This window comes from Apodemus sylvaticus, chromosome 2 (assembly GCF_947179515.1).
Source record: "Apodemus sylvaticus chromosome 2, mApoSyl1.1, whole genome shotgun sequence".
In the NCBI taxonomy this organism is placed as follows: domain Eukaryota; kingdom Metazoa; phylum Chordata; class Mammalia; order Rodentia; family Muridae; genus Apodemus; species Apodemus sylvaticus.
In genome coordinates this window covers 139839891-139864876 of record NC_067473.1, presented here as the reverse complement: position 1 = coordinate 139864876, position 24986 = coordinate 139839891, and the positions used below count along the sequence as shown (strand labels likewise).

At 45.8% G+C, this 24986-nt stretch overlaps 1 protein-coding gene across 9 annotated transcripts in view; it reads right to left on the bottom strand.

Moving 5' to 3' along the window:
• The window catches only part of Itpr1 (inositol 1,4,5-trisphosphate receptor type 1), a 331083-nt gene that overhangs the window by 123874 nt on the left and 182223 nt on the right, over positions 1–24986 (bottom strand). For all 9 annotated transcript variants that reach the window (XM_052174461.1, XM_052174469.1, XM_052174462.1 and 6 more), the window contains 8 exons: positions 24206–24406; positions 22202–22453; positions 20206–20331; positions 18969–19097; positions 13939–14059; positions 10969–11153; positions 7995–8143; positions 6985–7096 (listed from right to left, as the gene is read on the bottom strand). In XM_052174461.1, coding sequence (XP_052030421.1) covers positions 6985–7096; positions 7995–8143; positions 10969–11153; positions 13939–14059; positions 18969–19097; positions 20206–20331; positions 22202–22453; positions 24206–24406 — 1275 coding nt within the window. The remainder of the gene's footprint in view (positions 1–6984; positions 7097–7994; positions 8144–10968; positions 11154–13938; positions 14060–18968; positions 19098–20205; positions 20332–22201; positions 22454–24205; positions 24407–24986) is intronic.

The following is a 24986-nucleotide window of genomic DNA, read 5'->3' as shown; positions in this document are numbered from 1 at the left end:
GCAAACACATGGACTGATGTTCTCTGGTGCAAACGGAGTATTAATAATGCTACACAGACCACGGAGAGGGAGGGTTTTCCTTCCCTCACTTAATCCTTACCTAAGCAAATAGAAATTCAACCTCAGTAGCCCAGGGTGAGAAGTTTAAAGGGAGGCATTTATAACTCTAGGTAGAAACAAGAGTATTGACGGTGTCAGCATACTAAGTTCAGTCCAGGACAGTCTAGCATAGAAATAATTAAGAAATGGGAAAACTACGTGAGAAATAAGGGAAAATGACTGTGCTAAAAGTAATTAACGAAGCTGCAGGGTCCCTCCCCTTCTTCACCCCTCTACCATCCTAGGAAACACATCTGATTAAAATAAAGACCTGCTGTGTCTGATTAAAATAAGGGCTAATGCATTTATATAGAACTCACCTGACAGACCTGTATGGAACTAAACTAGCCACATGCAAGATCTAGCTCACCATGCTCTACAGTTGTGTGGGCAAAGAGTGGCCATTTACCTCCCTGAACGCCATTCCTGAGACAGCTAGTCCAAATTCATAACCACCTGTGTTGCTTTAGATTATACGTCTGTGGTGTACATGAACTTTCCTTAGGTATAACTAAGCAATTTATTAAGGTTTTCCAACTATGGTGTATTAAGCTAAAGTGAAAAGATACTGGATAATATGCCCAATCCAGGAGCTTCATTTCATCCAAAATAAAGTACTAATTAACTAGCCTAATAAATAAAATCAAACAAAATCCTATCCCAGTGCACTCTATTTGTCAGCCAATAAAACCATATAATATGTACATGTGAGCATATCCTCCCCCCCCAAAAATCAATTTTCTTGCTGGTACCCCTTACCAAGTATATATCACAGTCTAAAATCATGAAGGCTGTAGTAAAATACACAGAGCAAACAAGAGGCAGAAAACCCATCTCCAGTACAAGATCTCCTCACGTATCAATCAGTTTCCAGGACACTACTGTAACTACAAGGTGACAAGGATGACATCCTCATTTCTGTGTCTACAGGCAGTTCTTCCAGAAGAGAAACCATGGCTGGTGGGGTTTCCTAATATCAGGGGTGGAAGGGCTCAACTAGCACTTTGGGATTCACATTGCCTTGTGAAAATACCTGTGACTCCAGACATGTAATGATTGTTAACACAGAGAACAAGACAGTAATGGGCTTGGTGGTTTCTTGTTGTGTGTTAACTCCCCAACCATGTCAAACCTATTCTCTCTCTCTTTGGGTCAGATGCTTAACACAAAGCCAAATTCCTTTATGTGAATGTCAGTCATGAGCTTCAGGCATAAGTTAGTGACCAGCGTTAACCAGAGACTCAGGTGAGATGAGGGGATGACTGAAACCTACCACAGTTTACAAACTCTTTATCTGGAGGATGGTGGGATATCCAAGGACAAATGATAAATACTCTGGAGAGAAATGCTAACACAGACAGGACCAACCCTGCCCACCCCCGTCACAAAGTCAGACGCTAGACGCAGAGGCCAGAGAACACAGTACAAGGTTAATTGGAAGGGGATCATGGAGACACCACTGGGGGACATTAAAAACAGAAAACAACAAAGTTAGGACCTCGGCATTTTCCAATTCATCAATGGAAATTTGCTGGAAAAGAAGAAAGGAAGGGAGAAAAAAAAAGATTTTGTTAGGAAGGGAAACACAAGAATGTAAAATGTTAGAAAGTTGCAAGTGTATGACTATGTTCAACCGTAACCCTCCAGTGCTGACAGGCAGTGGCCATTAGGAGGCGTCTACGCGCTGTGGACACTGCCACAGCTTGGAATGACATGTGCTCTGGAACCAAATATGAAGTACATGCCACGCTTCATTCACACGCTGAGCACAGACCTCACCAGCTCATCACTCCAGCACCCAGGCAGCCTTGTACTTGCTTAAAACTAGAAAACTTGACCTGAGTGGGATTGGGAGCCAGTTCCCGCAGGCTATGTTTCTCAGAAGTAGATAGGAAGGGATAGGATAAAAGACTAGAGTACTCTTAACTCATTTGACTGATTTATTGAGGGTCAGGAGCCCAAACCACAGTTGGGCTCAGTCAGATCTGGGATTAACTTCAGGAGGCAGAAGCTAACACTATCTCCAAACCTGGGATCACGGATGACCGAGAGCTGACATTTGCCCCAGTTGGATTACTAACATGGGTGCAGTGGGGTCAACTCAATGGGAATTTAAAAAAGAAAAATCACAAGAGAATTATCTCAGTTACACGGGCTTAAGGATAGCTGGCCGATGTGCAGTTCAGTTACATTTCATTCTGAGAAGTGAAGAGTCTTGTCAGAAATGCTGGTAGCCAGAAAGGCCAAAAGTCTCCTCATCTAGGAGCTTCAGTGATTAGCAGAGAACTGACAATTGTAAGAAATAAAACCCCTGGCATTGCCTGAGGTTGGCGCTCTCTAGAACTAAAGCAGGGATTATTCAGAATGGGAAGTGTAATGCTCAGTTCTGAGATATCCTTTTGCATTAGTTCCTGGCCTCTGAATCTCTTCCAAAGCTCTTTGACCAATAACATAAACCCAGGTTAGCTGAATAAAAACCATGCTTAGTGAGGTCAGTACTAACTATGCCATTTTTTTAAGGGGATCAGAGAGAGAAGAGTTAAAGATTCAGAGTGACCTTTACCATTCTTAGCTATAGGGGTGTTAATTTTTTTCTTAGCCATGGGTAAGTTTTAATATAGATTGAAAGCAAACTGTGTAGTGGGCATTTCATATGCAGAGTGTTTACAGTCCTGGTATCACTCTGAAGTTTGACCTCTTTGAAGATGCAGGATACAAGGATATGGGAAGCTTCATGCCAACACATACTTCAATACCATTTTAGCAATCATTTTTCATATGTTCTTTATTTTTATGTTTAGTATCTGGTTCTTTGCATTCAGGGACAAAACAGGTTAAGTTCCAACACCCACCCCCACCACCCCCCCCACCACCACCCCCCACCACCACCACCGCTCCCGTCCCAATTCCCTGAGTGCTTGTCATGGTCCAGAGAGAGGTTGAGTGTATTCTCACAGTTCACACACTGGGACACTGACCCTCACTGGTGACATGCCTTGGTAAGACCTAGAGGGAGGGCCCAAGGTCACACACAGGGTACTGTCCTTATATGGAACTAAAAACCTGATATTTGGGTTGGTTTACTTCTTTTTCGTTTGGCTTTGGCTTTGGAGGGGACAGGATCTTTACATAGCCCAAGCTGACCTCAGGCCCTAGGCAGTTTTCCTTCTCAGAGTCTCTGGTTTTCAGAGGGTGTTAGTTACAAGCTGTGCCCTGCGTTAGTTCTCAGGAAAGTTAGCTGTAAGGGCAAGGCAGATTCCTCAATTCCCCTTTGGCTTTCTGTTTCAGAATGTGAATTCTCACTTCCTCAACTCCTCAACATTAGACCAGACCCAGAGAACATATGAACGGGGCTGCCCAATCCTAGATAGAGTTCAGGCTCCCAAACTTTAAGTTGTAAGTATAACGTATTTATTTTATTTTAACAGATTAATTAAGGTAGGTGGTAGAGACTGTGTCTGTTAGGCCAACACTCTACCATAGAGCTACCTCATTTTTATAACATAGCCTCTCAGGTAGTTCACTAGAGTAACATCACTATAACAATTGTATTCATCCATTCCCTACCTTTGACACCTCCTAGACTAGCACATTTTGTGGATAGTGAGTTAAACACTCACTAATCACTGTTTTAGTATCTATTCAAAACCATATATCTCTGATGGTCCTGAGGCAACCAGAATTTATAAACTTACCTGCTACCTAATGAAGGCTTCTTTCAACTGGGTGGCAAGTCTGAACTGAGCCGAACCCTAGATATTCTGCACCACATGATACTCCTGTCTTTTATGTAGTAATCATACACCATAATGAAAATAATGTTAAGACCATAGGTAAACTTCAAAACACTTAGGTGTAGTTAATCTGCATTCTAATGTATTGGTGAAAATCTAGGTAACTGGAGTCAGATTGTGGGTTTAGGTTCAAGGGGCCTTGTTCTTAGCTGCATGATCTTAGGCAAAATTCTGAGTTTCCCTATGTATTCACCTTTGAGTCTAAAAATATGAACGATGATATTTATCTCTGGGGCAGACCCGAGATAAGATAGAAGACTGTTACACAAGAGGTTAGTAAACGTTGTATCTGGTGATTAAAGAGTATAAGTCAGTTTTAGAGAGGTCCTGGTAGAGCTGAAGCTATTTGGAAATCCGAAGCATTCTCCTCAGTGGTTTTTTCTCCCCTTCATGAAAGTAGATTCACATGAGCACACCAACACTTTTAGAGTAGAACAATAAGGAACTGAATCAAACTTCTTTCTCGTCTGTGACCCTGATAAAGTCCTGACGCTGAATGAAAAGGCAGAGAGGAGCAAAGGTACACAAGGCCTCTCTATCCATGGGGATGCCCTGCAGGTTAGAGCAAGGGATACAGAAATGGCCTGGACGAGAGAGGCAGGAAAGGGTGTGTACCAGTGCATGCAAAACGGGGGTTCTAGCTCTGACACCATCGATTCTCCATGTGACCCTGGGCAGATATTTCATCCCAACCCAGGTGCTTCTGCTCAAGGGAGGGTTAATGAGGGGAAGCCTGGGGCTCCCCTAGATCTGATTCTGTGGCTATGAAGACTTAAGAAAGGGCAGGGAAGAAGGACTGTAGCAAATACCCCCAGGAAGGTGGGAGGCATGACGATATCCCACACCAGGGACAATCACCAGGAAAAGTGAATGAAAGCCTGGGTGAGTCCTTAGCACCGGGCCAGGGACAACTTCATTGATAAAAACCCAAGCCAACTGGTTTCCTTAAAAAGAGAAGGTTAGTGCTTTGGCTGTGAGTTTTTCTACCCTTGAAAATATTGACCTGCCTACGTGTTGTGCTCCTTCAGTATAGCACGAACAGGTAAGTGACCTGTTGAAATATCATCAAAGAACCTTAGAGAGACAAAGTCATTAACTCGACAAAGCCGTTGCCAGGCAGAGGGAAGCAGAAACACTTTCATGCTTCCTGCTTCTATTAACGTAGATGGGTAAGTAGCATTTTCAAACAGCCACAGCACTAGGGACAGAAGTTTCAAGGATGAACCGCAGGCTCCTAGAACATCTTTCTCGGTTTTGTGGTCTTCCCGACTCTAGTTTACAATGCTCCCAAGTTCCTGAGGTGGGGATGAAATCCCAAGCAGTCTGGAAAGAGATATCAGCCTCTGGGCTTGGGCATGACTAGCTTCTTCACCAGCTACAAAGGAAAGTGAACTGAGGCCCTAGAAACTCTTCTAACCTCTGGGCATTTACTCTTTTGCAGCAGCTTCCTTTACCTGATATCTATCAGCCTTTCTCTGATCACTCCACCCCAAAGATGCCCTGATGCCCTTGGCGTCTCTCTTCCCATCGCTTCTCCTTTCTATCAATTAAAACCGACCAAGGTGCCTGTGTGTGTGTGTGTGTGTGTGTGTGTGTGCAGGCAAGTCATCTCATCGTGTTTCACCTGGACTGAGGCACTTTGAATCTACTATTTATAAGCTTCTGCCTATCAGGTTTCGTACACAAAAATCCGTATTTAGTGAACAAGCATTCTCCTTTAAATCTACCTACTATAAATATTTAGAATAAAATTTATATATAATTTTGTTTGTTGGGTTGATTTGAGACAGGATTTCATGTATTCCAGGCTTGCCTTGGAACTCTATGCAGCCAAGAATGACCTTGAACTGCTGGTCACCCTGTCTCCATTTCCCTAGTGCCAGGCTTACAGGCATGCACTAAGATGCACATGCATCTAGTATCATACAGTGCAGGGTGTCAAACCGTGCTTTGTGCATGCCTGGAAAGCATCTTACCAAAAGGGGTGGAGCCTCAGTTGGAGTGATTTTTAAAAGCCTAGCAATCTGGAGACAGCAGAGGGCTAGAATAATGATGACACCTTTCTGTTTTTTCTCTCTCTCTTTCTTCCTTTCTTTTTCTTTTTTCCCTTGAGATATGTTTTCTCTGTGTCTCACTGGCTGTTCTGGAACTCACTCTGTACACCAAGCTGGCCTCAAACTCAAGAGATCTGCCTGCCTATGGCTTCTGAGGCCTAAGATTGGGTCACCACTCCATCTTGTTTTCCAGGGAGCTTCATTTGTTAGGTAAGATACTAGTGAAAGACCTTGTATAGGCTAAAGGGTGAGATTTCAGCAGTCTGTTCTAATAATTTGGTTATCACCCTCTCCTGACAGGGAGAGATATGGTTTAACTGCCAAAGCGTCTTCCCAGAGCTGACCAGTGTGTTACTGGGTATTCTTAAAGGACAAAGCAGTCAGGTAAAAGTAGCTAGCAGTTAGTGGGTGTTGTTAATCACCCAGTGAAGGCTGGTGGCATTGAGACTTATGCTTAAGAGTCCCTGCTGGAGAAGAGGATGGGCACCAGGCTGCTCTTGCCCTACTGTGCCCCAGGTGGGACACACGCCAAACACCTGCTTTTTCCATCTACCGAGAAGTCCCAGGTCACAGGGATTGTCCATTTCACAATCTCGACCAGAAAGGGTGACATGCTTGCTTGTCTTCCTTCCAGTTAGAACTGGGGGGAGTTTCTTGAGGTGCTGAAAGGATTGGGAAATACCCATCAGAAAGAGGTAAGTCAGCCCGCGGGTGGGCGTGCTGAGTAGGGACACAGATTCGCAGATCTGAACTGATACCCAAGACGCTATGCCTCACTGGGAAGTTTACCGGGGAAGATCTTACAACTACTTCCTTGACATTAGGTTATGTGGTGAGGTGTCTGTGAGAGAGAACTAATAATATTTATGTTTGACTTGCAGGGAAGACAGTCATATGATTCAGCGACCATTCGGGACAGGAGAAACACCTTTAAAAAAAATTAAACTGCCAACCAGAAACTAGGGGGGTATCTAAGCACACTCAGACCTTAAATTTAATACACAGCTTGATTTGAACATGAGTATACGATGCGGTACCTTTTCTCCATAGCCTCTGTCTTTGGTCATCATTTCCCTGAGGGTCTGTAAGACTTTAATGCACAGTTTCTCTTCATTCTCCTCTAGCAGCTGCTTGGTGTGTTTTATTAGCCTGAATAAGAGAAAACAGGGCAACATTTTGAAATCATCCTCCAGCTAAAGACATGTCACAAGAAACCTGGTCTAACTAGTCAGTTAAAGAATAAACATTTAAGAAGGGTTCCTACTTTAAATATACTTCAAGGCATCCATCCACACACTTAAGCGCCAGTCAGCTGCCATGTCTCACCAGCGACACCTGCTGGTGGGGAACAGATTACCAGGCTGACAAGGCAGGAACTGGACACTTACAATGGGAGATTGTGGAGAAAGCAGACAGAGCCCTACTCAGAAGTGTGGTTATTTATCCACTGAGGATTGCTGATAAAATATGCTGGTAGGATATTTTTTAAAACCTCACGAAGATGATGGTTGGGGAAACACACTTTCTGTATCCACAGTCCGGTCTTCAGAGGAGCTTTTAGAGCAAAACCCACTTTCAACCTAGACAAACAACTCAGTTCAGTGAAAAATCAAATGTGATTTTTTTTTTGGGGGGGGGGGGGAGAGTCAAAGACTGCTGACTTCTTTTTAGTTTATAGCCCACATGGCATAAACTTAGAACCTAAAAACATGTTAGGCAATGATATCAAGATCATTGTAGGTCCACGACTTTTGAGGGCCTGGAGGGTCATGACATTGTTTTGTTTGTACCACACATGGTAGGTGTTTGCTCCCAACATGCTGAGTGGAGGAAAAAAACAAACAGGCAGGCAATTCAAACGCAGGGGGAAGTGTCAGTAAGTGAGAACTAATAGACAAGTTTGCTTTGGGATGGTCAGAACAGGACTCTAGTATCTGACTTGAACACACAAAGTTAGAAACCGGACAACGGCTCCTCCTCTGGGAACAGGGGCTTGGCCTAGTCATCATGGCTACCGAGCACGCCAGAAGGGAGGCAGGCTGCTTACTTGCAGATGAAACCGCCACTTTCACATTTCCTCCGGGCATCCGTGTTCTCCGGGAACAGCAGTTCTGGTCTGTGTAGAACATCCACAAGCACAGACAGCTCGGCCTGGACCAGGGGCCTGAGTCGGTCCTCCAGGGCAGACACGATGTCCTGGAATGAAAGCCTGCCTTGGTGAGCAGCTCAGGCGGAAGCTGACTGGAGTAGGGTGAGACGCTATCTCTCTCTGTCTAAGCATGTAGCGCAGGCTAGGCTGTGTTAGTGAGGCTTTAGTACTGTCCCCCATTGTTTTCAGTTATTAGATACTGTCCAATGGTTACCGGAAGCGTTGCCTCCCAATCCAGAAAACAAAGGGCAAACACATCATCCTGTTCTCCACCTCATCTGAGACAGTGTATGCTATCAGTGGCCATTCTACATATTCATAAGCACAACACACAGAACCAAGTTTAACGGTGTCAAAAGATGTCCGCAGGATTAGAGCAGTAAAGCAATAGTATGGGTTCTATGACACGGTTTCAGGGACAATATCCATAACTAAAAGTGCATACCAAATCCCACTAACACATCGCCACTGGTTTTCTCTGGGTGGTGGGATTGCAGGGATTCTAATATTCTGCTATATAGTTGCTAGGGCTGTCTGATTCTTAACAATGAGCACAGTTTACAGAATAATCATATAAACATGAGAACACAAATTAATGAACATGCTGTATCAACATGCTAAATACATGTACCCTGATAGCATGATGGTCTTCAAATGCAAAACACACAGCTGTAGGAAAGGAAAACAGAGAGAAGTTGAAAGAGCCACCAATCCAACACAACAAACACCATTTAAAGGCAAATGATAGGAAACAGACAAGGAATCATCTTCAAAAGATGCTGCAGCCTGTCCCAAGGCTGTAGTCTGTCCCAAAGCTTGCTGAGTCAGAGTTTAGCAGCATGCTAAGCCTGGAGAAGGGCACAGCACAATGGGATTTGTGTGGGAAGAAACACTTCATTTTAATTTTTTTTTAACCTCTTAGGGGTGTTAAGAAAAGGAACTGAAAGATCTTATATAGAGAAACTAATGTTAAACCTCATAAAGATAGTCTTGGCTTATGTTTAAGAGACTGTATAATAGTAACAGGGCAATAATGTTTAGGACATATAGAGATGCAGAATTAGGTCATTTCTCCTGGTGGGGGAAGGGGTTCCCAAGACCACGAGAAGCAGGTTTCAGAGTCCCTACTTCATATGACTTTCATGGGAGTCAAGAGGAAGGTCTCACTAGCTTTCCTAGAGTATGCCTTTGGGGACCACTCTTCTTCCTCTCCTCTGCCCCCTATCTCTTCACTCCTTACTGATCCTGACTCGAATACAACTGAAGGCATTTATGGGAGCTGTGTGTGTGTGTGTGGGGGGGGGGAGATAGAAGCAATTCCTTAACATTCATTAATGTACTACATGAAGCTGTGCATCTTTTGAGAAGTCTGAATTTTTTATTGAAATTTGTATTGTATTTTCAAATGTATGACATTCAGCATTCAGAGAGCAACAGTGAAAGCAAAGCAACTGGAGGGAGGGAGGGAGGGAGGGAGGGAGGGAGGGAGGGAGGGAGGGAGGGAGGGAAGGAAGGAGGAACAAAGATGGCAAAGCAATGCGTTGGGGACAGCACCAATGGTGAGAGTGTTTAGATGAGGATTAATTACAGAGGTGGTTAGTTGTTAAGAGACGGTCCTTATGTGCAATTTCTGCTGCACAAGGACATCGAATGATGACAGTGACTAGGATCATACATAACTGCAAAATCAGGGTCTTTTAAAGCACCAACAAGTCTCTGTAGCAAGTATGACCTACCTATGCAGTCTGTTCCATTTCTCAGGATACCTACTAAGTCTAACGAGGCTGCTACGTTTGCAGATCACTGACGTGGACTGCGTAGTCAAGAAAATACTGTTTGTTCACAGAGCGTGGAGACTGTTATTCCTCACCTCTCCCAAAGCACAGAAGGCTGGAAGCGCTCCTTTAGTTACACGGTTGCATTTGCTTAGGAACGCCTTCTATCACTGGGAAGACTACAGCCCTTTACCAGGTCCTGTAGCTCTGCTGGCCGCCTAGCCACAAGGGCTGCAGCTGCGAACCCCATCTGTTCCGAACAATAGCCTTTACACAGGATGCTTGTCCATCTTTGGTTCTTAGACAGGCACCCCTTGTCCTCTACCCTAACCCTAGTCCACATTAGACTTCCTGGTGCTACTTTAGGTTTACATGTGTACTTAGCCTTTTCTCTTCCAAAACTTGAGGCTCTATGAAAGAGGGAGAAAGGGGCTGTTCTCACTACCTATTACCAGTCCCCGGGGCTGATAAACGAATCAGTACATTTATTTGTCTTTATATAAATTATGTAGCCATCCAGAGGTTCAGTTACTTTTCCTAATGATAGTAGGAGCAGTAACCTTAGGCGTTGTGAGAGAAGCCCTTGAGTGCTCGCCAGGTGATATGCAAGGCACCATTGAAAGGTTTGTCACTGCTTTCCAGTGACAGTCATCACTCTAGTTCACACATTGTAGCTCAGCACCAAAATCCTTCCCACTGAACGATGGTTTAAATTTCCCTCCTAAGAAACTGAGTGTACCTCTGAGACTATAGGCCAAACTGATGTCCAGTGACATCTTTAAAGCTAGGGTGATAAAGACAAAACTGCTTTCAAGTGGTCCCTAGAAATGTTTATAGACTGGCTGTCACAGTGTGAGGAGGTCTATGCCACACAGGGACATTCTATGTAGATTTCAGACAAAAATTATAGCTAACATTCAGCATCAACTGTCTACCGTGGGCCCCCTTCCGGCAGCTTCTGTTTACCAAATAAATGGCTTGGTACTCCTGGCCCCACAACCCTCTTCTGTGTAGCAGAGCTTGTATGTTTCGTGGCTTCAGTAAATACACTTGTGATAGTCAAATTAGACTCCACTTCTTTCAGCCTCGGACTTTACCTGTAATCTCTCGATGATATTTCGGTAGTCTCTGGAAGCAGCCAGTACAGAGTCCCGACGAGCGGCATTGCGGGCGGAGAGCCGCCAGTTCATGGCTGTTTTCTGCACGATGTTGTGGGACTTCAGGAAGAGGTTGTTGACTTGGCTGTCCAGGTCAACAGGGATGGCTATGGCCCGGCTCTTGGCTGCAAGAGACGGATGACTCATGAGTCTACAACATTCGGGGAAACGGGATATACCCCTCATTGTCCACTGGCAGATTTTTCTACGCCCATAACAGGCAAGCACGTATGGTCTGGTGAAGAGAGAGTGGGAACTCAACTTTTAACCACAGATGCAAACTCTGGGGACACATACCCACAGACACTAAAATGTCCAAGCATTGAAGATTGGGGAAGACACAATAACAGGTCAAAGCCGGTTTGCTTTTTAAGTGAAGGGCTTCTTACGAATGCTCATGTGTTTGTACATTTTAAGAATTATCCAGACAGGTTGCTTGGCCAAGAAATTGTTTTCTTAAAAGTTACTAATTTTGTCGTTCTACAGAACAGCCTACAGAAAGGGAACTTCTGCTGACCAAGACACAAAGCAGCATCTGCGCTGGAGGCCCTTCTTGCCCTTCCTAGCAAAGGACAACGCCACGCCACGCTGCTCCATCAGGAAACAGCACTGAGGAAACCAGCACACGGCCACTTGAAGATACTTGGCCAGTACTTGTTTGCAGAGACCGTTGAGGTCATGAGTAACAAGGAAAAACAGAGAAACCGCCCCAGACTAGACTGGGCACATGACAACTGAGTGTGTGACAGGAGTGGAGGTGTGCCCAGCAGTAGAAGGACATTCATGGAGACATTATGAGATCTGAATCAGGCCTGGAGTTTAGCTGGTGGTAATGTATCAGGGCCATTCTCCAGCTTTGGACAAATGTGCACTAGTACTGGAGATGCTGAGAAGAGAGGAAGCTAGGCAGTGAGGCTTACAGAGGAGCCCTACTGCATCTGCTTTATAACTTTCCTATGCATCTGGAAGCATTACTAAATGCAAGTTAAGGAGGCTAAGATAAACACTTCTGGTTTCTGTGTGGGGAGTCCTCCCCAAACCAAAGGAACCATTTTCTCTCTTCACTTCTGCTCCCTACTGCTGGGATCGAGCCTTGGAAGGAGCTGGAACATTCTGAAGGAGGTGCTACACGGCAACCATTTTTATCCTAATGGGACATATAAGGCACAGGGAAAAAAATCCACAGCTAGCCAATAATTTCCTAACAGTTTATTAAGTGGGAAACCCTGGGAAAAAAAATAATATAAAAAAGTAGGGCACATGGTTCCCACACATCTGTTAGACAGTCTGGGCCCTAGCTGACCTATGTAGAAGAACACACTGGACCTCAGGTATGGTTTGACTCAGGAGGCCATTCCCAACAGGCACAGGACTGCTCTGAGAAGTGAGTAGGCTGGCTCTTGTCACGATATCACACACGCATCAGCTCTGTCCTCTGTTTTTGTTTCCTCGAAGTTCCTGGGACCGACACAGGCCTTGCATAGACTAGGCGAATTCTCCACCACTGAGCGGGCTTCTAGCTTTCTCCATGTTGTCATTCCCACTGAGACTGCTGAGCCTTGTAGCTTCTCTGACCAAGTATCATGCTGCCCGTCAAGCTAATGGCTTCCTCAAACCTGAACCACCTAACTGGTGGGGCAAGGACTTACGCAGACATTTTGGCCTGAACGGCATGTTACAGCTCTACAAATTACTGTTAAGTCTGAAGAAAGCAGAGAGTGATCCAGGCATCCTCAAAGACTAATTTCTCACAACACACACACACACACACACACTCACACACATACACACACACGCACACAGGCACACACATGCAATACCTGTCAGATGAGCGTGTAAGAGAGAGACCAGGCATAAGGCAGGGCCTAAACACCCAAGACAAGGGGTCCTCACAGCATAGCATTACCCATATGCTCATCTTCTGGTCACTACGGAAACATTCCTTCCTATAAATCCCATTCCTTCCCAAGGAACACGCTTCTGAGAAGGGCTGTGCCTGCGGCTCGCCAGGACCTGGGGCTTTAGTGCAGTCACAAGCCTTCCCATCTGAGATAGGAAACTTATTCCTTTGAACAGAACTCACGGAAGGCATGGAGGGGGAAAGGCCAGAAGGCTGTTTTTAAGGAGATGGAGAAGTAAAAAAGGAGAAGTGCCCGGCAAGAGCGGAGGGAGGAGGCCAGACAAAGGCTGGGTAATGGGCACGCAGAGGTTAATAACAACACCGACATTTACCAACTATTTCAAACCAGAAGGAAGAAATCTGAAGTTTCTATGGCAACAAGAAGCCAATTCCCCCTGACAAGGCTGTACCTGAAAACATGTACAATGATAGTGCCACTTTTTTTGGGAAAGAGCTGGGGTGCAGTTCAGTGCTAGAGTGCTTGCCTAATATGGAATAGGCCCAGGTTCGACACCTAGCATTGCAGGAAGCAAAGGAGAGGAGGGATAAACAAGTGACTTTTAGAATGGCCTTTGAGATAAGGGTCTTGAGGGTTGGAGACCAAAGAGGGAAAAGAGAAGCAGCCGCTGCGTAGATACGAACAATGCAGCACTGGCAGGAAAGAGTGCTCCATGGGATCTTAGGGGTGCTTCCCAGGAAGAAGATTTCCATGTAGCAAAATGCATCTGCTGGAGTAAACAAACTCGTGCTGTGAATGAGGGACTTCCCAGGGCCTTGAGTACCCCGGTGGATTGTCACTTCCCAAGAACTGTCTGACTTTGAACTATGGAATCTTATTTTCCAAGGACTTACTGTTTCTCACTGTGCTCGCTTGGCAACAGAGGCCAGGGAGTCAAGAACTCAGCTCTGGGTCTGGCTCTGCAGCCTCCTTCCTTAGGAGAGCTGAGGCTCAGTAAACAGCAGGCAACTCATTCTCATCCTGGGACATCCAGACAGATTGGGTGCCTTACCGACATCAGAGAGCACACGGATACAGCTCTCCACGGAGGCTTTTTGGCTCGGCATCAACCAGTTGCAGTGGTAAACTCGGAACACACCTTGCAGGAGTTGTACAAAGACAGGTTGGCGAGTCTGTAAGGAGGAGAGTAGAGGTGAAGAAGACAGTGCGGATGGAACACGGATGGCCTGACGAGAAACAGACGCCGTCTCAAATCCTCCACATCTTAGTGGGAGGATTCCAGAAGGGTCAGGGGCTGGATTCCAGAATATGTCTGCTTTGGCGTAGATGTTGCCTATCTCCTAAAGAACCATGTATTAGAGGTCTGGTCTTCAGACTGGTACCACGGGAAAGAGGTGGGGCCTAGGAAGAGGTCCTTCGGGCTAAAAGAAAGCCTTGGCAGGGGGTGGGGCCTTGACCTCCTCTCTGCTATTGTTGCTTTCTTTTTAGGATTGGATGAACGTCTGCCCCATCACACACTCCTGTGGTGATATGCTGCCTCATCTCAAAGCTTTGGGGACAAAAATCAATCTTTTTATTATAACTTAATTAGTCTGGGTATTTTCAGACTAATTATATTGACAGAAAGCCGAGGAGCACAGTGCCTAGACAGTGACAGAAAACTCAGGAGCATTTTAAAGCAATAAAGTAGCATTATCGCCAACTTCATGTAATTTATTTTGTATGTATCTTAAACTTGATAGTATCTAATGAATTCCGATCACCAGAATCTGCAGGGGAACCAAACTGCCCAAAGCAGTAAGGCCATCCCAGTATGAACTAGATGAATTAACGAGGTCAGTGATTTCACCTTGGTGTGACTGTCACCCAGAATGTAAGGTGGATCACAGGCACTTAGCCCAGACTCTCCTTGAAGCATTGTGTCCCAAGAAGAGAGTCCGGAAGAGCCGTGAACTCATGATTCTGCTGCTGCAGCACGCAGCAGCTGCATTACCAGTGCATGTCACCATCTTCAGCCAGCATCTGCACATTCAGTACTTTGTTTATTTAATTTATTATTGTTTAACTGTACGCATTCATGTGTGCCATGGGGAGTCAGTTCTGTCCTTCTAGCATGTGACTTCTAGGGATCAAACACAGGTATATTAGGCAGGCTAGCAAGTGCCTTTGCCCATTGAGCCATTTCACTGCCCTAGAAACTGTATTTTTAATCCACAGAAATGAAATGCTAAGTGGATGTCAGCAGGAGCGCCACCTCCATCCGTATTTATGACAGTGTCTTTGACAGTACAAAGACAACCCATTTGTCATGGGTAGTGTCTATAAATATTCATTTAAGCCAGAGCACTGGCACAAGTCAATTGCTTTCTATGAGAAGATCTCTTAGGCCTCATGAGAAGGACTAGGTTTGCGCGCCCTTTAAAGGAAGAACACGCATACGTCTACCGAATTAGATACTGACTTTCCGAGTGCCTTGTAAAGCGGGGATTTCTCATTTCTACTCAGGTGACATTTTTCTTTTAGGACCTGGCAGGCAAAGGTATATGGTAAGCAGCACCACAGTCTTCTGCTTGGGGCAGGTAACTCATTCGGCTTCCTAAAGTCCAGTAGAACGGAGTAAAGAAAGAGACGGTGAGAATTCTAAAGGGATCTTTGTGGTGAGAGGAAACCAATGAAAGTGCTGGAGGAGAAGGAGCAGCAGGAGGAGCAGGGGGAGGAGGAGCAGGAGGAGCAGGAGCAGAAGGAGGAGGAGCAGAAGCAGGAGGAGCAGGAGCAGGAGGAGGAGGAGCAGGAGGAGGAGGAACAGGAGGAGCAGGGGAGGAGGAGCAGGAGGAGGAGGAGCAGGAGGAGCAGGGAGAGGAGGAGCAGGAAGAGAAGGAGCAGGAGGAAGAGGAGCAGGAAGAGGAGGAGCAGGAGGGGAAGAGGAAGAGGAGGGGAAGAGGAGTAGGAGGAGCAGGAGGGGGAGGAGCAGGAGGAGGAGGAGGAGGAGGGGAAGAGGAGGAGGAGGGGAAGAGGAGTAGGAGGAGCAGGAGGAGGAGGATCAGGAGGATTTTAAGGAAATCAAGCAGAGGAATAGAAGATTTAGTTCCCTCTGTAAGTGTGGTCTTCCCTTTGTTGGCTGCATATCAAAGCCACACATGTCATACACGATCTCATTTGGGCCTAGGTAATAGCTGTGTGACATCACAGTTACCTTTGTGTTACAGCAAAAGACAAAGGCTGGGGAAGGATAAAAGTCTCCAAAGCTGCTGAGCGAGGCCAGCAGGGCACTGACTCTCCTGCCCTCCCCTTCAGCTCAGCTGGGACTGGAATCTTCAGGAAGAACATCCTGCCCTGCACGCCCAACCATCCAGCAGCAAGCCATATTACCCAGAGAGGTCAAGGGCACAGGCAGCCAGAGGAATAGGCCAAGAAACCTAGAGTCAGTTCCTGTTTGGTGGCCTCTTCTCAGCTCCTGAGTTTATAAAGGCGGCTCACTGGAAAGAGCCATCGGCCCTGAGTCTTTGCCCCTGGCCAGGCCCGGTGCTAAGAACTTTGTAAGTATCTCATATAACCTCAGAATGACCCTGGGAAGAAGGAAGGGCATTATTGTAAATGCTGAGCTTGAGATGAGAACCCTACAGTCTAACTCACAGAGAAGTGTTCCTCTGTTAGTCAATTCACCAGAACCAGTGCTTCTGCTCTGTCTGAAGCACAGAAGGACAGACTGCTTCCTCTGTCTGATACCTGGGCATATGAAGACGATCAAATGAGTCATCAGTAGTTACCTCCTAACTGAAAAATGTTACAGGCAGCATGGTGACATCAGCTTAGTTGACTTCCTGGCCAAAATGACAGGGCTGGTCCTATAGTCTATCCATTGTTTGACTGGGTAATCAAGAGCAATACAGGGAGGGAAGGATACATGTCATTGCAGGAGTTGTCCACAAGGGGGCACTGCTGGAAAGTGGTGGGGATGGGTAAGGCATCATGGAAGAGACAGTGGGACAGTAGCTCATTATCTCTCCTTCTTTCCTTCCCTTCCTCACTCTGCCCACCTTTCTCCTGATGCCTCCAGTTCAGTTCATTTTGTAGCCACATATCCCACACATATATAAACATATATCCTATACATAAGCCCATTTCCCCTTACCAGAACAGAACAGAAGCAAGCGCCACACTGTACTGTGCAATAGTCCTGCAGTCCTGCAGTCCTGCTTGGCTAAGAGTCCTGTCCTGACGGCGTCTTCCTCTGGCCTCTTAGCTCCTCTCTTGAATCGTTCATGTTTTCTGCAGGCCCCTTGAACTCCCTTCACTGCCACGGCTAAGACTTTAGTCTATTTATAATCTTTAGCCATCTCACCGTTGAGTCTCAGAACTCAAGCGCTCACTCAAAACCTTGTAAGTAGGTGCTAGTGCCTAAGTCCAGCATCCAAGGACCCAGCAATGTCTGAGGCACGAGTCTACAGTCTGGAGGAGGCTGCCACATTTGACCACGTGCAGTGTGCTAGGTACTGTGCTGAATGCTTCAAGTAAACACTCTATCTCATTCTCACTAGGGCACATCAAGCTGATATTATATCCTTGCTGGACACACAAGAAAAGTTCTGAGTCAGGTGTGGGGGCGCCATTGGAAGGTCAAAGCAGGAGGATCAGCAACTCAAGGGCAGCCTTGGCAACACAGTGAGTCTGAAGCCACCACAGGCTACATAAGACCCCATTTCAAAATAGAAAGAAGGAAAAGAGAAGGCAGGAAAAGGGGGAGGGGAGGAAAGGGCAGAAGAGGGAGCAGAAGTCCAGTGACTCTCCATGTTAACAGAGCCCGGATAGGACAGAATGGGGATTTGAATCCAATCTTTTTTGCTCGAAAGCTTCCAAAATTCTCCTCTTCCTCCCTGGAATCCACATTTCCAAGCTGATTCTTGGACATTTCCCTGGCAGCTCAAATGCAGTGCATCTCACGCCAAGTTCTTTGTTTTCATCCCTGACCTATGAGGCGGGAGGGGGAAGGAACTGAGATAGAGTGGAGGAGAAGACACGGCTTTCAGAAGAAGAGCCTGAGCGGTTACACAGCAGTGTTCCCTCACGACGAATGCTTCAGACATTTATCAGCCACTTCTTCAGAGTTACCCTTTGCTTTCTAGATATTCTGGATAACCTACACTTTACAGAGATTCAGAATATTTCTCATTGGAAGATTTACTGCTCTGGCAATTCTTCCTTATCAGCTGGATAAATTTAGTCCACAGAAGGACACAATAGCAGCCAAGGTGATATATAAGCCCCATTTAAAGTGTGTGTGTGTGTGTCTGTCTGTCTGTCTGTCTGTCTGCAGGTACACATGTTCAACAGCACAGGCTGAGAATTCAGAGGACAATCTTTAGGAGTTGTCTCTTGCTACCCTGTAGATACAGGAATTGAACTCAGGTCGTCAGGCATGTGAGCAAGTGCCTCCGTCTGCCGAGCCACCAGCAGACCCACGGCGCTCAGTTCATGGTTTTCAACACTGTTTTGTATCTCCGGGGGCATCACCACAGCAAATGACGCCTTACACTACAAGAGATGCGTGTCTGGCCTCAGTAATCACTGCGATCTCCTGGTTGGCACTTGGTGTAAACGTACAAACAGATGCGCCTGGCTGCTGACGGCTCTGCTTCTCACTATGGGTCGCCATGTTCGTGTATACTTGTTCTCCACGTGACTGAAGATATCTGAAAGATGACCGGGTCTATGTGGAATTCATAGTTTCCCTTGCCCCTGAACTATCTGGTAGGCCCACTATCCACACAGCAGCCGCATGGCGTGGATCACGGTAGGTCTCTTAGAGATGATTTAAAGTCTGTGGGGGCACGTGAGTAGCTTCTATGCACCTATGACACCATTTAGTATTCAGGACTCAAGCATCCCTGGGGTTTGGTATGCGAGGACCCAGGAGGTCCCAGAGGCAATCCCTACAGGTATTATGAACAACTTCTCCTCTGTTCCCCGACAGAGCCTCCTTCCATTCTGACTTTGCAGATGGCGTTTCCAGCTCCCTGCACATGCCTGGATGTAGACTGCAGATGCCCACACGAAAACTCGGCCGCAGGAGGCCTTCCTCACCTGCAGAGTGGTGCTCTGGTCCGAGAAGGGGGAGCTGAAGAAGGTGGTGACGATGCTCATCACGATCTCAGTGACGTACTTCTCCAGGACCGAGTCTGCATGCTTCCTGTCGCTTGTGTTGTTACAGGCCTGGGAAACAGAAGGAGGCTGGAAACTCAACAAGCAAGCCTACTCCAGACTATCAACAGATGACATTCCCCACTGATCACCAATCACAGGACAATCGTAAAGAGCTGTAGACCAGTATTTATCCCAGAAAGAATTAGAGCAAACAAACAAACAAATATCTGCATTGTGGAAAAAGAAGAAAACTCAGCTTGGGTGGCACACAGAAGAATAAAATTGGTAAGAAACTGGCATGGCTGTTCATTCACTTCCTGCCTGTACTCGGGAGGTCAAAACCTTGAGGAGTAGCATGTGAGACGGTAAGTAGAGAACCCAGCTTCCCTTAAAGGCAAACTGGCCCCAGATTTGTTATCTGTCTACTCTCCGTCATCCACATAATGAAAGAGGCAAAGGCACCACGAGGCCCTATGCTCCTTAATTCAATTAAAATTTTACTGAATTACAGAGTTTGGAATAGGAGGCTATAGCTTGTAATAAATGACCACACAATTTTAGTATGGAACAGGAGGCCACAGTAACAAGTGAGTGCACAGGTTTCAGTGTGGAACTGTAAGTCACATGTGTAACAGGTGAGTGCACAGGTTTCAGTGTGGAACTGTAAGTCACATGTGTAACAGGTGAGCGCACAGGTTTCAGTGTGGAACTGGAAGTCACATGTGTAACAGGTGAGCGCACAGGTTTCAGTGTGGAACTGGAAGTCACATGTGTAACAGGTGAGCACACCGGTTTTAGAATGAGAGATAATTTGGATTGTACCTGTCCACTATTTAATCTTTCTGCTTAGAACAAGATTAGCCCTTTCAAAGGTGGAAAAGAAAATTTTAAACAAATTGAATAGTTAATTGAATAGTTCTATACCTTGAGTTACAAAAAAAAAAATCACTTACATTACAAGAAGAAATAAGGAATTACTAAAAAGAAAAAGAGTAACAAAAGTATCATATGAACTGACCCTCCCACTCAGAACTGTTCATGGAAGAAAACTCACAACTTGCTTTTACAGCATTTCTGAACAGGAATGACAGACAGACCTATCATAATCACATGGCCATGAACATACACACACACACACACACACACACACACACACACGTGCGCGCGCATGCCTCACCCTGCAGATGTCCACGAGGAAATTCTCAAACAGCTTCCACATGTGATTGCTTGTGTAAATCTCCTTCATTTCCACCTCGGTGTCGACATAGCAGTGATTCAGGAAGTTAATGTACGCGATCTTAACCTGAAGGTAGAAAGATGCTCTGGTGACAGACAGCCCAGCTTACTCGAGGAGCCCATGAGCTCACCCCTCCTCTCCCTGAGATTCGGGACACAGTCTCATTCCACTACCTCTGCTGGCTCTCATTTCTGTGACTTTCTGACTTTCCAAATTCACTATTATAAAATCCAAAACCCCAAAGCACAAAGCTTCAGGGAGAGACTGTTTTTATGATCTCCAGGTAAGGTTTGGTGAAAAGATTCTGACCAAATGAGAAGCTCCAGTTTGACTACACTGTTCCTGCCTGCAAGAAGGCACCATTATTACATGGTTCAGGGTGAAAGATGTTTGCAGTGAGTGAAGCAGGGAAGGCATGACCTATGTCCACACAGAACATGGTTATAAGTATCCGTGGCAGCACCCTTTATAACTGCCAACATCCAGTGGAAAAAGCACACAACGGCGCCAGTGATGGCCGGAGAAACATAATGTGGTATCCGGGCAGCTTGCACGCCCTGTGAGAAACTGTGCTACGTGCAATCACCCAGCCAGAACAAGGTGTGCACGTGCGGTTTCCTTTACACTACATGAGCACAAGAGGCAGAGAAAAATCCCTCATTATTAAGCCACAGGGAACTGGAAGGAAACAGGGCTAGTCTGGGGTTGATTTTGGAGAGCAAAGATGATGATGGTGACTACACAACTCTGGCTCCATCTACTCATCTGTCCAGTGTAAACGAGAGAATTGTGAGCTATGTAAATAGCAAATTAACGGAGCCCTCGGGGCTGTGCACACTGAACCAACTGAAACAAGAGAGACCTGGTGACATCAGGGGTTGACACTGCTGTGACACAATGAGGGCTCCAGGACGGGGAGGGATGTCAGGGAGAACAAATCTTCTAGAATGAACTAGACTTTACCAAGATGGCTTGTAGAGAGGTGTCCCCTGGGTCCAGTACTAGACAGGGAAACAACCTAAATGCCTTTAAACTGATGGATGCATAATGAAAATGTGGGCTATATTCACAGTGGAATTCTAGTCAACTGTAAAGAAAAATGAAATCACGAAATTCTCAGGTAAATGGAGGGAATTAGAAAGTATTATGTTGAGTGAGGCAATTAAGACTCAGAAGGACAGATGCCAGGCTTTCTCTTATTTATAAGGCCCAACTCTCCAGATGTGAGTCCATGGCTTGGAGTAACTGGAGGCAACTGGAAAATTAAAAGGGACCATGGGGACAGAGGGGGACAGGAACACTGGAGCGGGATACAGGAAGACACAGTTGCTATGCAGAGAGAGATGGTTAAAATGGGTGAAGAGATTTATTTTATCTATAACACCTGTTATAGAGTTTTACTGTATTATCTCTGTACTACTATGTAGCCCAGGCTAGCCTCAAATCCACGGCAATCCTCCTACCCTTGCCTTCTGAGTGCTGGGACAATTAACATATGGCACCATACCTGGGTTTGCAGGAACTCTCTGAGGGTAGTGAAATTACAGGCCATTTCTATTTCTTACAGTTACCTGTAGTACCCCAATTTTGTACAATGGTCACTCATTATTTCTGTACTACGAGTTCTCACTTGAGAGAATTAAAACTTACAGGTGAAGATATCTCAATCCATCGTTAGCTTCACTTCTAGGCAGTTCATTCAGGGCACATCCTCTGTGAGGTGAGTTTGTTCCCCAACCCTGAGGTTTTTATCCCGCCCTTTGGGAGGAAGCAGAGACTCGCTTGCCTCGTGTTTTTTTTTTCCCTCACACAAAATCAACAGCCAGGAAAACACCGTTCCAGTGACACAAAATCTTTCTGCACCATGAGCCTGAAATCCGAGGGCGTACCAGGCCGGCGGCCACTGTGTCTCCGCTCAGCCCCACATGCTACTCACCTCGGGGATGCAGTCTTCATGAGTGACCACGCGGACGATGTCATCAAGCGGGAGCAAGGAGTTGCACTTGATCTCCGTGTACACATTCTTGCCCTCTGTGCACACGGCCAAGAGCTCCACCAGATGGATGTGGTACATGAGAGGACTGTTCTCATCCATCCGGTCACGCTCGGACCGCATCATCTGGATCAGAGTCTGGAAAGAGGCTCTGTCGTTGTAGAACACGAGGACGTCCTCTCCAGAATTGACAAGCTACACAGAGAAAAGTGTTCATTGTTGTTATAAGCCTGCAGGAGTGAGACAACCTTACACAATAATACAGTCAGAGGAAGAGACTTACTTTCCCACACAGGTTTGGGCCTTATCACTAAATTCATCTAGATCCCACTTGTTTCTGGACTGACCAACCAAATTTTCTTAAAGGCATCATGTGAGTCCAAGGATATGGAAGTAACCGGGGTGACCCTAACATCTACTAGGAGACACCAGTCTGCACACCAGACCATTAAAAGGAAGCAGAGACTGCTAGTCTGCATAACCAGACTGCTGTTTTTCTAGCTGAAATATTTGCATATCTTGGTATATTTTAGAAGGCATCCTGATGTAAATCTTCCATCCAGTGTCTTATGCCTTTAACCATAAGTTATCCACATCTAACTAAGAGTTTCCTTTCAGCCCTTACCAAAAAGCCAAGTCATTTTAGCTGGGTGTGGTGGCGCATGCCTGTAATGCCAGCACCCGGAAGGCTGAGGCAGGAGGATGATGAGTTCAAGGCCACACTGAGTTTCAGACTAGTCTGGGCTGTGTCCCTGCTATGTGGCAGAAGAAAACAACAGGGCAAAAGAAAAGGCATAATTCGTCTCCTCGGATGTGGCCTCTAATAAATTTATGTTAATATATATAAATTTTAGCACAACATGAATGTTTTTTAAAGGGCTGACAAAGGAGTTAAACTCAGTCAATACTATTTCCTCACTGCCAACATATCCTCAACTCAGGAGTACAGGATTTATTTTGGGGGCGGGGTCACTACTAGTGATCACGCCTAGAGCCTTGTGCAGTTATGCATGCTGGTACTGAGGTATATCCCCCTAGTGGTTTGTCAACTTATTAACAATTAATTTTCATGAATTCCAATTATGGGTCTAGATCCCAAGACAAATACTCTGCTGCATTATCTAACCTTTTTCTGCCTCTGTTTCTAAGTAAAAATGGGGACAAATGTGACCTCTGACAAAAAGTGTTGTTGGGTAGAATAAACAATTACACATTTCTCAGAACAACGTGCAGTCTACTGTAGGCTTCAAGTAGATGTTAGCTATTGTTCCTGTTGTCATTACCTTATCTAACCCACAGTCAGTAAAAACACTCATGTAACAGCACTGCTCCCCGGTCTTGAGATGTCAAGACAGGAGGGCCAATGCGGCCGGCTAGCCAGTGATGCCGCAAGGCATGTGTCCCTGAGGAGGAGACAACTCTGTGCCCCTGGAGCCACAGATGTGCATGGCCCAGTAAATCCTAGCACAGGGGAGTTTAGTAAACTTCCCTGGAAGCCATCACAGTGTTTGCAGGGTGGACCTTCCTAATCAAAGACAACAGTCACGGCAGAGTCAAGATCCAAGGGACACTTTTGCCTCCACCCTGCAGACCAGATGTTCCTTGTGAAACACCAAGTTGAAACTGCTCAAGCTAATTAGGCGAATAGTTAAATAGAAAGTCATAACTCCTAGAGGGGAACTGATCTCACTCCCATTTAATTTCTACATAGATGTCGGTCTATCATTCTTCCTTTTCTCTGGCTGAAGAGTCCAACCCAAATTGTCTTACAAGTAACAAATTTACTGCTGCCAAGAATCAGATCTTGCCTAAGCCTCGGATGTGAAACTATGCACAACCTTTCCTTCCATACCACTCCTCAAGAGGGCGCCAGATCACACAGAGAAGACTAACTTAAGTTTCTACAGAACACCAGATGGAGGTAGATGCAAAACGCGTGGTTGTCACCTCAGCCATGACCATGTCTTGGCACTTCTTAATGAATTTCCCTTCTGCCTTGACAATCGTCTGGAGAAACTTGATATACTGGACATTTCGACCGTGGGTCTCTATGCAGTGCACGAAGTGCTGGACCACTCTCTCGTTGATCTCACTGCACAGCTGGAAGTTGTTCATGAAGATGTGCTGCATCGTCACTGCCTCCAAGATCTAGCACAGGACAAGGATCGAGCACAAGCATATGGTCAGGAAGAAACCGGAGCAGGCTACTGAGATAAACGGCATTACTAAAACCCAGAGGCACGCCTACATCTGAGCAGGCTTCTCAGTCTTGTTTCACGCTACCCCACTAGTTAGCAAACTCCTTGATTTTTACAAGACACTGTCAAACAGCTTTTGAAAAGGTGTCCTGTGTACTGTACAGGATACCTTACAATGTAGTACAGCTCTTCTAGATTTATGTGTATAAATGTTTTGACTGTGTGCATACACGTACAGCCCGTGTGTACCTGGTGGGTGCAGAAGTCAGAAGAGGGTGTCAGAGCCTCTGGAACTGGAGTTAAGAGTAATTGTGAGCAACCCTGTTAGTGCTCGGAATGGAACTCTAGTCCTTTTCAGGAGCAATGCTCCAAGCCACTGACTCAGCTCTCCTGCCCAGCACAGCTATTCTACATCCCTGTGGACGCAGGCTTTTCTTTTTAGTAAATGTTACCTGCCAATTTATGTTTGATAACTCATCATGGTGTGAAGCCCTTGTCTCACCAACTGCCTGTGCCCATCAACTATTGGC